Source organism: Podarcis melisellensis (genome assembly GCF_964234715.1).
Source record: "Podarcis melisellensis genome assembly, chromosome: 9".
NCBI classification, from domain to species: Eukaryota; Metazoa; Chordata; class Lepidosauria; order Squamata; family Lacertidae; genus Podarcis; species Podarcis melisellensis.
Genome location: NC_138541.1, coordinates 61,518,975 through 61,534,997, shown reverse-complemented (window position 1 = coordinate 61,534,997; position 16,023 = coordinate 61,518,975). Strand labels below are relative to the sequence as shown.

The 16,023-nt window shown below is 44.9% G+C and overlaps 1 protein-coding gene across 3 annotated transcripts in view; it reads right to left on the bottom strand.

Moving 5' to 3' along the window:
- Positions 1-15,731, bottom strand: part of ARAP2 (ArfGAP with RhoGAP domain, ankyrin repeat and PH domain 2) — a 129,013-nt gene extending 113,282 nt beyond the window's left edge. Inside the window, exons 1-3 of one of the 3 annotated variants that reach the window (XM_081924325.1) lie at positions 15,500-15,730; positions 13,469-13,639; positions 2,607-3,660 (exon numbers count right to left, since the gene is read on the bottom strand). In XM_081924325.1, coding sequence (XP_081780451.1) covers positions 2,607-3,496 — 890 coding nt within the window. In that variant the 5' untranslated portion in view covers positions 3,497-3,660; positions 13,469-13,639; positions 15,500-15,730. Of the gene's footprint in view, positions 1-2,606; positions 3,661-13,468; positions 13,640-15,499 lie in introns of all 3 variants that reach the window. The other 2 variants (XM_081924326.1, XM_081924324.1) reach the window with 2 other exon arrangements.
- Positions 15,732-16,023: the final 292 nt, after the last annotated feature.

Genomic DNA, 16,023 nt, shown 5'->3' with positions numbered 1-16,023 from the left:
GCGACCCAGAAACTACAACTAATCCAGAATGCGGCAGCTAGACTGGTGACTGGGAGCAGCCTCCAAGACCACATAACACGTGTCCTGAAAGACCTGCATTGGATCCCAGTACGTTTCTGAGCACAATTCAAAGCGTTGGTGCTGACCTTTCAAGTCCTAAACAGCCTTGGCCCAGTATACTTGAAAGAGCGTCTCCACCCCCATCGTTCTGCCCGGACACTGAGGTCCAGCTCCGAGGGCCTTCTGGCGGTTCCCTACCTGCGATAAGTGAGATTACAGAGGACCTTCTCGGTAGTGGCACCCACCCTGTGGAACAACCTCTGTCAGGTGGTGGTGTGGTTGCTTGAGAGAAAACAGGCAAGACTCCATCCTGTCTTTTCCAGGCTTTATTATTAGTGCAAACTATCTACAGTGAAGAGCCTTGCAAGTTCATCTCTGACTCACTCGCTAGCAGAATCTGGGAGTGGGCGGTCCTTGTACCTCCCCCAGCATAACAGTTGCGTGACCCCCCAGCCTTCTCCTCCTTTCCTTGCGCCGAAACCTACTGCACAGTCTGGGCACTGGCAAAGGGGTATTTCCCTCCTTTCTGGCCTGCTCAGCCTCAGTGTTGAGGCTCTCCCTTGCATCCCGTGTTCCTCCCAGCTCCTCTCCACTGAAGCTGGGGCTTTCCTCCCTGCCAGAGGAGGAGCTGCTTCGCAAGATCTCCGGAGGTTCCCTATAACACAACTGCCCTTCCCCCTCTCGCCTCTGACCTGATGGCAGTTCCCTGACCACCTCCCATCTGATGTCAAGGAAATAATCAACTATCTGACTTTTAGAAGACATCTGAAGGCAGTCCTGTTTAGGGAAGTTTTTAATGTTTGATGTTTTGTTGTGTTCTTAATATTCTCTTGGGAGCTGCCCAGAGTGTCTGGGGAAACCCAACGAGATGGGTGGGGTATAAGTAATCTATTATTATTATTATTATTATTATTATTATTATTATTATTATTATTATTATTATTCTAGAAGTTACAGTGAGCAGGGACTCAGGACATGTCTGCAGTTTTCAATGCCAAGCCCACATGTCTCGTAACATGGAGTTATGTGTTGAAGTGTATTGCTTTGTGACAGGTTTTTTTTTAAAAAAAAAAAAAGGAGGAAGCTGGTCATTTTTAAATTATGTGATATCTATTTTTGACGAGTCTCTGCAGAATGTCTGCCACTCCTTCTGAGACTGACTTTGGACATCATATACTTCATTGTAAGGAGGCAAACTTGGATATTACATCAGAAGAGTGATCAGAAGTGGTCATAGAGGAGACACTATACTATTACTGATTAAGTAACATTATACTGTTACCCCAATCTCTTTGGAATGGTAGCAAGATATAGCCAGGGTTTGTATTTCCTTGGGGAAATAATAATAATAATAATAATAATAATAATAATAATAATAATAATAAATCATTATGTCCGCCAACTGAGGCGTGGCTTCCGATTGGTTGCAAGAGCTTCCTCAAACCTAACCCTAACCCTCAAGCGGAAGCCACAATGGATGTTCGGCTTCTGAAAAACATTCAAAAACCAGAGTGTTTACTTCCGGGTGTTTTGAGTTTTGGAGCCCAAACATTCGAAAACAAAGCTGTTCAGGGGCCAAGGTTTGACTGTACACTTAAAGCAGTATCGTGTCGTTTAAATAGTCATGGCTTCCTCCAGAGAATCCTGAAAACTGTAGTTGTTAGCAGACACCTATTCCCCTCATAGAACCACTATGCCCAGCATTCCCTGGGAAGAGGAATTGGTTGTTTAGCCATTCTGGGAAATGTAGCTCAGAGAAGACGCAGGGGCTGGCAATCACTGATACAGGAGGCAACCCAGTTTGGAGGGCACCTTCGAGCCTGAAAGCACAAACTGCAGCAGAGGCAAGAACAGTTTTCATGCAGGAATGAGAAAGGCTACCCCTGCTAACACTCCAGGCTCTCTAACTGCACCTATTAATAGTTACCGAAGCCTCCCTTCCCTTATACCTAGGCTTGCCATATGTCAGAAAAACTGACATGTCCTGGTTTTCGGACGTAAGAATGGCGTCAGCAGCGGAAATAGCTCCAAAAGCTTAAAATCACTATTTTGGGTGGAGCTCAATAGTTTTGGGGTCTTCCTGAAAAAAGCTCAACAACTTTGCGGGTGTCAGAAATTTTACTTTTGAGATATGGCAACCCTACTTATGTTCTCACACGTTTATCCACATTTGTGCAATAAGCCACACTGGCCCTATCACCATCCCTGTTCTTCAACTCAAGAGCTCAGTCAAGAGACTGAGTTGCAAAGCAAGAAATTCCTGGTTCAAATATTGAATCAGCCATGGACACACTGGATGACCATAGGCCTCAGGCTCTCTGTCTGGAAATACACAGATTATTGTTGTTGTTAATAATAATAATAATAATAATAATAATAATAATAATAATAATAATATCCCACCCATCTGGCGGGGTTTCCCCAGCAACTCTGGGGAATAAAACTGACTAACCTTTCAGAATTGTAAGGATTACTGAAACAGTGTACATGAAGCACATTGAGCACTCCCAAAGCACTACAAAACATAGAAATTTATTAAAGTTTACCTCATCAAAGCCTTCACCGCTGAGGAAGAGCCAGGTATTTTGGGAACAGGACGATGCCTGAGCATGAAGGAGCGCGTTGGCCTAGGAGTTCCCTTTGTACTCTGAGAACAAGTGCGGTACAAATCGTTCTCTATCATTTCTCCTTTAAACTCAAAGAGCGGGGAGTCTGGTGGAGTATCGGACAAGCTTTCCGGCTCCGAAAACTTCAAGCGCTCATCTCTGCCAGACTTCATTTCAGATGAAGAAAAACCAGAGGACAGAAATGATGTTTCTTCCGGTGTGTTACCTGGCTGGAAATCGATGGCTTCTGAGTGTACTTTTTCGCTGAGTGAAAGGGGTATCTTTTTGGACATCACATTTTTCACTGCATTCCTCAGAACAGAGGCAACATCTGTTGAGCATTTCAAGTCCTGACAGGATGAGCTAGGAGAATCCAAACCTGAAGACACGTTGTCTTTGACTTCTAATGACTCATGGTCTGAAAGTTTGCTATTATCTTCATACGTGCAATTACTGCCACAAGCCTTATCTGCCCATTCACTGGGTATCCAGCTTGTTTCACCGCCGTTTGGATTTAGGATGTGTGTGCTGGAACTGCAGCAAAATGGCTGCAAACAGCTATTTCCCAACTCTTCGGCATCATCAGTTTTCTGGCTTTCAACAGGCACAGATTTTTCGAGCATTTTTGCAAACATGACCTCCAACTGCTTGAGAATCCTTCTGCGGTGCCCAGTAGGAGTTATTCCAATTTGTTGAAGCACACTGTTGTTTATCCCCACGCAGTCTCGCAAAGCATTATAGCCGAAGTCTTGGAAGTTCTGAAAGTATTGCCCCAGGTTGATGCTCACTAGGAATTCTTTTATATCCACATCAACGTCCCTGAATGACATACTGGCAACTTCATTCCTCACTTTCAGAGCTCCAAAACACCATACAGTGCTATCCACACATATTCAGAAGCGAGACAAAATGCTTCTTTAAGCCCCCTGGACAGAATGAAATGTCTTCCACGAGCAGGAACAGCATATATAAATTCAACACACACCTTCAAATCCTACAGAGCGTGGGGAGGAAAAGAATATATGTATTAGAAAGGTACTTCATAGTCCAAGTTCAGCACTTTTTTATTGCTATAAAGAACTTGAAGCCCTTTGAATGCTTTGGTTGTGGAGTACGTATCATCACAGAGCAAATAAGCATCTGGGCTCCTATTTTATGCCAGAAGATTTTAAAAACAGATATCAGATATGTGCTACTTTTCCTCTTAACGTTGGCTCCCTAAAGCTTGCACAATTATAGAAAACGACAAGAACGGAGCGAACACAAGCTTGCAATTAACCATTCGCCTGGTTGCCTGGGGTGAGGAGGTATCCTCTCCAAGCATTTATAAATTGGAAGAAACTGAGTTCTCTTTTTCTTCCGACAGGCCGAGTCTTAAACAAATATATATTAAGGAGGGAGGGCAAGATGCTTAGCGGTGTGGGGAGGGAGTCTTTTGGAGATTTCATAGAAGGTTGCAACTAAGCAAAAGCTCATGCAACCAAAACAGGTGTATATGGCTTTCCTGTTCCCCTTGACTCCACTTCCTCTTAATATTATTCTGAATTTGTGGGTGTCAGACCAGTTTGTGGGTTGGGGGGAGAGAGGAAGTAAGCTGTATGTTCACAGATTCCATTGCTGTAATAGCCAGGCCAGCTGGAGTGATGGGCCATTAAGAGAACAGAGAAAAAGGGACTCTATGCCAAGTGGTAAATGGGTGGGGGTCCTCTTCCAGTTACTTAGAAAGACAACAGCTAGACTGCGGCAGCTAGACTGCTGACTAGGAGTGGCCGCCGAGACCACATAACACCGGTCTTGAAAGACCTACATTGGCTCCCAATACATTTCCCACCACAATTCAAAGTGTTGCTGTTGACCTTTAAAGCCCTAAATGGCCTCAGCCCAGTATACCTGAAGGAGAGTCTCCACTCCCATCGTTCAGCCCAGACACTGAGGTCCAGTCCTGAGGGCCTTCTGGCAGTTCCCTCACTGTGAGGTTACAGGGAACCAGGCAGAGGGCCTTCTTGGTAGTGGCGCCCGCTGTGGAATGCCCTCCCATCAGATGTCAAGGAAATAAGCAACTATCTGACTTCTAGAAGCCATCTGAAGGCAGCCCTGTTTAGGGAAGTTTTTAATGTCTGATGTTTTATTGTATTTTTAATATTTTGTTGGAAGCCAAGGTCAGAGAAAGACTAGGTTGGTGATATCCACGTCCCACATTGATCACCCCAGCCCTTCTCCAAACTCGCTACCACTTCACCCTGACACATCCCGATCCTGGCAAAGTGGTAGAGCCACTGACACACAGAAGGTGCTGCTGCTGCTCCTGCCTGCCACTTCCCCACCCAGCACACTGCTGCCAACTTCAACCTCAGACCCAGAGCTGTCTTTCCCATACAGCTTAGTGGTTTGTGTCAGCATCGCCCTTGAGCCAGTACCACCAACTGGACTCATGCACTTCAGCCCCGACTGGGCTAGGCGAGCAGGGTAGCACTTCCAGAGACCACCTTCTGGACAGGAACAGGTCAAAGTGCTGTGGACTCACAGCTTAGAGTTGTGAGCACCGGATTCACTCCAACAAGAAGACAGTCGTCGCACAGCAGAGTCTAGCAGAGTCTAGCAGAGTATAAACGACTTGGAGAGCAGCTCTGTAGAATAACTTCTTTATTCTATCTACAACTATCATACAACCTATATACAGAGCTAAATGGGTTCTAAGCATAAATGAATGCTAAACTGCACTGAGTGTCTGCAGCTGCTCTTAGCAGCAACCTTATCTGTACACACGATCTCTAACACTCAGTCTCTCTCCAACACACTGACTGACTGACTGACTCTGGAGTAGAATAAGTAGAGAGCAGAACACTGCTCCTCCTCTCTGGAGAATCAGCAGAGATCTCAGGAGATTCTTGGATATGGGAGGGGTGAAATCTCCTCAGTTTGGTGCGCAAGGGCACCAGCCTCTCAGGGGCACCCCAGCGAGAGTGGGTGAGCTGCGCGGCCTTGCTGGCAGTCTCCCCTTTTCCTGCACACGCACCAGCTGCACCCCATCAAACATATGGCTGGAGAGCATGCAACTTCCTTCCCAAGTGAGCGGCATGGGGGAGAGGTGCGCACCCCCCCCCCGCCCCATGGCTGGCAGTGTGCAGCTTCGCTCCCCCCACACTATCCATGGCAATTTGGGGGCACTGAGCGGATATTTGCACCCCAGCGCCGCATCTGCTAAAGACAGCCCTGCTTAGACCCTCCAAGTGTCCCTATTTTCCGGGGACAGTCCCCAATTTACAGAAGCCTTCCCAGTTTCTGATTTGATCCTGGAATGTCCTGCTTTTCCTTAGGACATCCCTATTTTCATCAGAGAAATACTGGAGGCTACGCAAACCTTGGTGAAGTCATAATACTGCACCATGGCTACCACTAAGAACGGAAGAAAATGCACAAGGGAGAGAAGATGGAGAAAGAATGTGAGTGACCTCTATGGGGTACTTTTGGTCTTTAAATACAGTGGTACCTCAGGTTACATACGCTTATGTTACGTACGCTTCAGGTTACAGACTCTGCTAACCCAGAAATAGTGCTTCAGGTTAAGAACTTTGCTTCAGAATGAGAACAGAAATTGTGCTCCAGTGGCGCAGCAGCAGCAGGAGGCCCCATTTGCTAAAGTGGTGCTTCAGGTTAAGAACGGTTTCAGGTTAAGTACGGACCTCCAGAACAAATTAAGTACTTAACCCGAGGTACCACTGTATTACGTCTGCAACCAGCCACGGACTCATAGAATCGCAGAATTGTAGAGTTGGAAGGGAGCGCAAGGATCACCTAGTCCAACCCCCTGAAATGCAGGAATGGTTCTGTGATTCTTTGAAAAAAGGATCGTTGGCAGCAATCACAGCCAATCCAACATTTGCAGGTCCCTGATCATGAGAAAAATTTATTTCATGGGAAAGATCCAGTTACGATCTTAGTCTTGGGAATCATGAGTGCAAGCACATGATTTGATTACAGGTACAATGCAGACTGCAAAAACAAAACATCAAGTTTCTCGCTAACTCAGTCCTAAGAAACAGCTTCCCCAGTAATGACCAACTTCTTTAATGCCCTTTGTGCATTGCTTCCCTCTTTTATGGAAATGAGGCAGGTCCTAACCTGTAGCAGTTTGCAGAAGGGTAGATAGCAATTGAAGCAATATAATCAAAAGTCTTTAGAAAGTACCTGAAATACTTGCCTCTGCCCCCCCCCATATATATTTTTTAAAACATGGGTAGTCAAACTAAGGCCCAGGGGCCGGATCCAGCCCAATCACCTTCTAAATCCAGCCTGCAGACAGTCCGGGAATCAGTGTGTTTTTACATGAGTAGAATGTGTCCTTTTATTTAAAATGCATCTCTGGGGTATTTGTGGGGCCTGCCTGGTGTTTTTACATGAGTAGAATGTGTTCTTTTATGTAAAATACATCTCTAGGTTATTTGTGGGGCATAGGAATTTGTTCAGTTATTATTATTTTTCAAAATATAGTCTGCCCCCCCCCACAAGGTCTGAGGGACAGTGGAGCGGCCCCCTGCTGAAAAAGTTTGCTGACCCCTGATTTTTAAATTCTTGATTGAGGGTTCAAACAGCAGCCACGCAGCACTGCTTCCAAAGATCACAGTCACAGAGACCAGCCTAGCTATCTAGTTTAGCTGCCGAAGAAGAAGAAGAAGAAGAAGAAGAAGAAGAAGAAGAAGAAGAAGAAGAAGAAGAAGAAGAAGGGGAAGAATTTGGATTTGATATCCCGCCTTTCACTCCCTTTAAGGAGTCTCAAAGCGGCTAACATTCTCCTTTCCCTTCCTCCCCCACAACAAACACTCTGTGAGGTGAGTGGGGCTGAGAGACTTCAAAGAAGTGTGACTGGCCCAAGGTCACCCAGCAGCTGCATGTGGAGGAGCGGGGATGCGAACCCGGTTCACCAGATTACAAGACTACCGTTCTTAACCACTACACCACACTGGCTCACTAAGAGAGAAAGTGCTGCTCAAAGGGGGAGATTCTGTGGCTTCCACTTGCTGCACCTCAGCTCCCAATGGCTAGAATTATATTCTTCATTGCCTTGGCAATGTTGGCAGCCATATTTGTAGGCTCCTGATAAGGACGCAAGAAAGCAAAGATTTCCATTTCTCCCTGTGTTCATTGCACACAGTGCTGTTTGCATTCCACTACCTTCGGGCATAACCTTTATTATTTGTGGCAGAATTTTACATAGCTGATTGCATTATGAACATGTTATTCCACACCATTCATTTCCCAATGTAACGGAAATGGAATGCATGGGGTGGGGGGTGGGGAACCATAATCAAGTTCATATAATTTGAAGAACTGAAAACAACAAAAGCGACTACCGATTGAAATCATTGAATTGATTTCTGTTCCGGACATTAAATGAATAAGTGAACATTGACCATTTCCCACTAGAATTCTCTGACATCTCTAACTCCCCAGAGAGGCTTACCTAGCACCTTCATTACAAATCTTTAGGCACCAGGTCGAAAACATTCCCCTTCTCCCAGACCTTTGGCTGATTAAACAATCTATGGGCTTTTAAATTGCAGGTGGGGATATTATTTTGTTTGTTGTTATGTTGTGTACGTTTGTGATTTTATGCTGCAAACTCTCCTGTGATCCTCAGGTCAACGGCAGTATATAAATTAAAAATTAAATAAAATAAATAAATAGATAGATAGCTCCTGAAGGCATGGCTGCACATATAAGATTGTATATGTTTTATATGAACCCAACTGTATCTGCACAGCTCTCCTTCCTCAATTCTTTTTTTTTTTTTAAACTAGGATTCACGCAAAGAGGCCTTGCACAAGACATTATCATATGTGTATGATGAAGTTGCACACTGCCAGGGTGAAGAGGTTATGTAGCCTAGGAAAGTTTATCAACCGGTTTGAAATTATCAGCTGATGATGGGTAGCTAACAACATCAAAGCATCCTGGTTTATCATCACTAGGTTGTGCAACAGTGCTTCCCTACCAGTCGTGTTTGCATAGAGCTCTGATTGTTCAAGTTATTTACTGCATTTTCATTTCATTCCTCAACAGCATCTGTATATCCAGTTATTAGGATACAGAAAAAGCAAGCAAAATATAAAACACTGTTTCCTTGAAACATAGCTTTAATATATCCAAGAGTATGCTTCTGAACTTTGCAAGGAATCTTGTCCCAAGACTGAAATGGCATCACTAGTTTAACATGAGATGTATATAACAAAAACCACAGCTATTTATTATGTTTATATCTTGGCTTTCCACGAAGGAATTCAAGGTGGTGTTATTTCATTCTCCTATTTCATACCCTCCTAACATTTCTCCAATGAAAAAGAAGCAGTATCTTTTTTCTATTTTTTTAAAAATGTTTAGGGTTTTTGACTCAAGAAAATCACCATTTTATAGTTCAAATCGTGAAAAATAAAAACAGTAAATGGACAAAAGTACAAAGATTCACAAAATGTTTAGGGGTATGCGTACCCTGGCGTCCCCCCACAAAAAAGCACTGAAAATAGGAATGTCCTATTCAACAACAAGAAGAATTTTATTATTTATACCCCGCCCATCTGACTGGACTGCCCCAGCCACTCTGGGAGGCTTCCAACAGATATAAAAACATAATAAAACATTAAAATTTTTATTTAAAAAACCCTTCCCTAGTATATAAGGCTGTCTTCAGATGTCTTCTGAAGGTTGTATAGTTACTTATCTCGTTTAGAAGAAATCTGAAGGCAGCCTTGTATAGCAAAGGGTTTTTTTATGTTTAATGTTTCATTATAACTCCATACCTTCCAGCATTTCTCTGCTGAAAATAGGGGTGTCATAAGGAAAAGCAGGACATTCCATTCCAGGATCAAATCAGAAACCAGGATGGCTTCTGTAAATCTGGGACTTTTCCTGGAAAATAGGGACATTTGGAAGGTGTGCTATATTATCCTCACAGCAACTCTGGGAGGGGTAGGTTAGGCAGCTAGAGGCTCAAGAATACACAGTGAGCTTCACGGCAGAGTGAGAATGTGAAGCTGGGCAAACATACATAGTCCTAGTCTAACATGCTGGCCTCTGATGACAGTCATGTGAAGCGACTTAGGCAGCACACACACATGCTATCAAGGACCGACATGTATGTGCAAATGAGCTACCATGAATCTAACACACCAGGCAGAACATGCTCTGAATTCACCTTCCACACAATGCCCCGTAAGGAGGGAGCAGCTCTGAGTCACCAAATATTGTACGTGCATGTGTGAACCAGCTCTGCGTCTCCACTGAGGATGAGGCATAGGTGCCAGAGACTGCCATACACCCACCTAAGAAACATTAAAAATATTACTCAGCAAGATTGCTGCTCCACCCCTCTAACACACACACACACACACACACAGAGGCATTTAGAGTTTCTGGCACTAGTGCCGGAAAGGAATGACTTTATCAGCCCTACTGGCAAACTCAATTTCACACCATCCCACCCATGTAACTGAAGAGCCTTTTATTCCCCTGACAATGTTTAGGACATTGCTTGCAGAACGTATTTGCCAGCTCTGATAATCAGAGTCATTTGATTGGTAACCATGACACCCGCCTTCTTTTCATCTCAGCCCCTCCCTAAGAAGAAAGCAAGTATTCAGCCTGCACTAATTCTCCTTCCCACGTTTTCAAGCTCAGCAAACCGGCATCTTACTCATTACTTTTTATAATGGATTTTAGAGAGTCATGGAAAGAAGGCTGCTGATTGAAATTAACCCAGCTATACAGCTTTCGGTACGGCTTGCAGAGTTTCTAATGGCGCTGTCTCGTCTTAGGCAATGCTTTGAAGAAAAGTTCGGTGGTGCTTGAAAACATAGGGAAATGTGCTTCTTCAGTTGTGGGGTTCCCACAATATATAGGAACTCCCATTATACGCAAGCAGGCAAACAAAGTGCAAGTAGACAAATAGGTACCACTCTGGCAGGAAGGTAAACGGCGTTTCCGTGCGCTGCTCTGGTTCACCTGAAGTGGCTTTGTCATGCTGGCCACATGACCCAGAAGCTATACGCCGGCTCCCTCGGCCAGTAAAGCGAGATGAGCGCCGCAACCCCAGAGTCAGTCATGACTGGACCTAATGGTCAGGGGTCCCTTTACCGTTAAAGTCTTATAAAGTGAAGAAGTCTTTCAACACAGATGAAAGCTAGATTTCATTTACGTGCGCTCAGGGGCCCTCAAACACAACAATACAGTTTGGGAGCTTTCAAAGCTGCAATTTATGTTCCTGCACCTATTCCCATGAACAGGTTGAGGCCTGCTCCCAAGAGGTGCTAAAACCTGACTGTTGAAAGGTGACTGCCAATAAGGTGAAGTTAGCAATCAGAATTTTTTTTAAGAAAGAAAAGGAACGGCGTCAGTTATGCTTCGGAATGTGCCATCCATTGGCAAGCACATTTGAATGCAGAAGATGCTCCCAGATGATGTCAGCTAGAAACTCCTGCTTTACTCCTGCGAATCTGATTCCTTGGTGATAGTGCATTATCTAGTTCTCATGTTGAGAAAAACAAGAGGAACACAGTGCTCTCTATGCCAGCAGTACCACCACACATTATCTCTGACCACCACCATTTTTGTAAAATAAAAGCAAGAGGGAAAGGATAGGAAAGTCTTCCATTTCAGCTCATTCCCTGGAGCAGAGCAAGTACATACAGTATTATGTTTTTGTATATGCTGGAAGCTGCCCAGAGTGGCTAGGGCAACCCAATCAGATGGGCGGGGTACAAAGAATTATTATTATTATTATTATTATTATTATTATTATTATTATTATTGATGAGGCAGCTTTATAATGCTTTGCTTAACTCTCCGAGAAAGGCCCTTGCTTCCACGGTTTCCCACATTTGGGTCTCCAGCTCTTTTTGGACTGCAGTGCCTAACATCCCTATCTAGCAGGGCCAGTGGTCAGGAATGGTGGGATTTGTAGTTCAAAAACAGCTGGAGACCAAAGTTTGGGAAACCCTGCTTTAGCCTAACAGAGCTGCTCCACTGCCCTTAGACCACCCAACAAAGCACCCTCCGCCACCCATTGCAAGTCCTTGGGCCAACAGCTATCAGTGAGTGAAGCAACACTTGGGCTTCTATCAGTCCTCGCTTGGTCACAGTGTTGGCAACTATCTGGGAACGTGTTAGTCATGCAGGTGACATTCAAATGCTGGCAATGACTAACTCCCATGTCCATGTGACAAGTACACGAAGTAGTAAAGGAGTTAGGCAATCAGTCCAGAGAGTGACCCAGTGTGTTGGGTCTGAGATGTGTTGACTGAGGAGTCTAGTAGATTTTAGAGTTGCATACCATGCCATTGCAATCAGCTCTCCAAATTACCCGGTTTAACACTATCCTATGTACAGTTGTTCAAAATTAGGGCTGCTCAGTAAAACATGCAGCCACCAGGACCATGTAACACCGGTCCTGAAAGTCTTACATTGGCTCCCTGTACGTTTCCGAGCACAATTCAATGTGTTGGTGCTGACCTTTAAAGCTCTAAATGGCCTTGGCCAAGTAAACCTGAAGGAGCAGGTAAGTTAAAATGGTAAAGGACCTCTGGATAGCTAAGTCCAGTCAAAGGCGACTATGGGGTTGCGGCGCTCATCTTGTTATCAGGCCAAGGGAGCCAGCGTTCATCCACAGACAGCTTTCCCAGTCATGTGGCCAGCATGACTAAACCGCTTCTGGTGCAACGGAACACCATGACGGAAACCAGAGCACACGGAAACACTATTTACCTTCCCACCACAGTAATACCTATTTATCTACTTGCACTGGTGTGCTTTCAAACTACTAGGTTGGCAGGAGCTGGGACAGAGCAATGGGAACTCACTCCATCATGGAGATTCAAGCCGCCAACCTTCCAATCGGCAAGCCCAAAAGACTCAGTGGTTTGGATCACAGTAGCACCCGCTTCCCTCTATACCTGAAGGAGCATCTCCACCCCATCATTCAACCTGGACACCATGATCCAGCACTGAGGGTCTCCTGGCAGTTCCCTCACTGTGAGAAATGAAGTTACAGGGAACCAGGCAGAGGGCCTTCTCAGTGGTGGCACCCACGCTGTGGAATGTCCTCCCATCAGATGCCAACAGAGATGAGTAACTATATAACTTTTAGAAGACATCTGAAGGCAGCTCTGTATAGGGAAGCTTTTTAATGTGTAATGTTTTGTTATGTTTTTTATCTATCTTAGAAGCTGCCCAGAGTGGTTGGGGTAACCCAGTCAGATGGGTGGGAGTACAAATAACAAATTATGATTATGATTATACTCTGGATCAGCAGTTCCCATTTCACACATGTGGCTCCAGTAGTGAGGAGAAGAAAATGGATGAATTCTTGGTTCAAACACCACTGGGACATCTATAGCATGGAATGATGCAGCCAGGAAAAGAGACACAAACTTACGGATTACCTCCACTTAATGCCTTAAAACATGGGCAGCATATCTTTATATGCTGGCCACATGACCCAGAAAGCTGTCTGTGGACAAACGCCGGCTCCCTCGGCCTGAAGCAAGATGAGCATCACAACCCCATAGTCACCTTTGACTGGACTTAACTCTAGAGGAACATCTGCAAAGGGATTGCTCCATTGGTCTCAGGCCTGTCAGCAACCCAAAATATACCACCCACATCCTGATTCAAGGTGTTTATTAATAAAGGTCTTATCTGTCCCATGAGAAAGAGCTTACAACAACCACATGTTGATGCAAGCTAAATACTGAGATGTATTTCTCAATGAACAGGGTGCCTACAACAATGATATGGGAGTTTTATCTACTTACCTGGGAATAAGCCTCATTCAGCTCAATAGGACTTTATTCAGAGTAGACCTGCCATGTGTACAATTGCACTGTTAAGCATTTCCTCCGACTTTCAAAACATGTCAAGGGGGCTGATATTTGTGGCCTCTGAGCAGGGCAACATGTTGAAAGAAATCCCAGGGAAACTAATCCCTGAAGAGGAACAAACAAGAATTAAAGAGACAGCTCCCTGTGAACAAGCAGCAACTCATCTCAAGAGCGGAGATTGCTTAAATGCTGCCACAGTGTGCAGCAAAACTGTAGGCTGAGCTCTCTGTACCTATATCCCATAGGAATGGTACTGCTCAGTACAACAGGTTCACATACAAGTAAACAGCTTTTTGAGAATACAGCCTCCCCAAAGATAGTATTTAAAAACAGCAATGCTGGGACTCAATAAAAATATCTCTCTGCACATGCTCAAGAACACTTTCATATATCCATACTGTATTCTTGTACCTACAGGACTGCCTCTCCTGGTATGTCCCACAGAAGAACTTACGGTCTTCAAATAAAAACATCTTGAAGGTCCCAGGCCACAGAGAAGTTAGGCTGGCCTCAACCAGAGCCAGGGCTTTTTCGGCTGTGGCTCCGATCTGGTGGAACGCTCTGTCACAAGAGACTAGGGCCCTGTGGGACTTGACATCTTTCTGCAGGGCCTGCAAGACAGAGCTGTTCCACCAGGCCTTTGGTCAGGGCACAGCCTGACTCCCTGCTCTGGCAATCTTCACAGAATCTCTAGCCCAATGGTTGCCATCAGTTTGATTTGAATTAATTTTATAATGAATGATTTTAGAATTTTGTACTATTTTATTGTTGTTAGCTGCCCTGAGCCCGGCTTCAGCTGGGGAGGGCGGGATATAAATAAAATTTATATTATTATTATTATTATTATTATTATTATTATTATTATTATTATTATTATTATGGCAGTGCCATAAACAAATGCCATGGCTGAGCCCTGGAGAACCACAAAATAAATTAAGCCCAGGCCACCATTAGCCAGTCAGAGCAGAACTGTGTTCAGCTTTCAGATACAACAATTGCAACAAGATGGTTGGAGAGACATGCTGCAACTTGCAAATCCTATTTGTTGTTACCTCACTGCCCAACGTGCAAATACCAGAAGCAGAAGCCGCCAACTCATTTTAATTGCCCCGTTCCTCTATCTTTACCTTCACATAAGGAAAAGGCTTCACCTGATTTCTGAAAGAAGGGTGGAAAATTCTACACATGAAGGGGCTCAATAAAAGTATATTTCAATAAGGTAGCAGCTCTAGAAATCATTGTAAAATCTTGCTTTAGAGTGCCTTTGAACTAAGCCATGAACTCTCAAGCTGCTTTCTTAACCTTCAGCTTTTCCCTGCAGTTTAGGGATAATCACAGCATCCTTCCTACCTCACAGGCTTGTTGTAAAAGGTACTGATATTAGGTATGCAAAGAGCTTAAACGCTCTAAATCAAGCAGCTATACTCCAAGCACAGTTAATAAAAGTAAACAGGGGACTCATTAGTGTGTGCAAATTTTGAGGGGGAAATCCAGATTTTTATGTAGAAATCTAAATTTCCTATATTGCCCAATGGCTCATTTAACACTAATAATTTTGCAATTCCGCACCGCCAAGTTGACTGAATCCCTCAGCCGTGCCCTAAATGAGACCATCTGCAACATCACCGTAAACAAGCTGCCGCTTCTCATTAAATGTGGCATTCGTCTCGTTAAAGTGAGCGACTTTTCAGACCCTCCAATGGAAACGTAAGAATGTAAACAAGAAACGGAGGGGTTAGGTGAATGTTTCCCTCTGCGGCAATCCCACGGGTTAAAAGCAAGTCAGCATTTCCCGGGACAGAGGTTAAGGAAGTAGGTCGGATTCCAAGAAAACTCCCCAAACATGGGGGGGGGGGGACGACTCGCTACCAGAACAACCTGGCGGTGGTTTTCTGTTTTCCATTTCCCCTTTTTTCTTTCTTTTTAACCCAAGTCCACCCGCCCCCCCTTTTTTTGCAAACTTACCCCAAGAATTCGGATCCCGCAGGAAGCGAGGAGCTGAACTTTACGCTCGCTTTCTCTTTTCTTTTCCTTCTCTCCGCCACTCCTTCCTTCTTATTTGTTACCTGGGCTTGGAGAGGCGCTCCTGCAAAGGGCTAGCTGGCCAGGCAGGCAGGTAGGCAGGCAGGTGAAGGCGGAAGAGGCACCTGGAGCAGCCGGACTGGAAGCGCAAAGGCTGCGGCGTCGCCAGGGCGCTCTCCTGCGCGCAGGGCCCGGGGAGGCGGCGGCAGCGGCGGCTCCTCCGTGGGGCGGTCTCGTTCGGCGGCGGAGGGAGGAAGCGGAGGTTTTGCAAGCTGCAGAAAGTGTGCTTGTCCTGCCGCTTTCTTGCTGGCCCTGCGTCTGTTGTTCCAGCAGAATTTCTGCCTGGAATACCAGGCAGAAATTCAACCGGTGAAGTTTTTCCCCCTCCCTTAAGGTGAAGGGAGAAACTTTCTAACGCGGAGTAGGTGAACCTGACTAAATCATTATTATTTTTCAATTTAATCTTT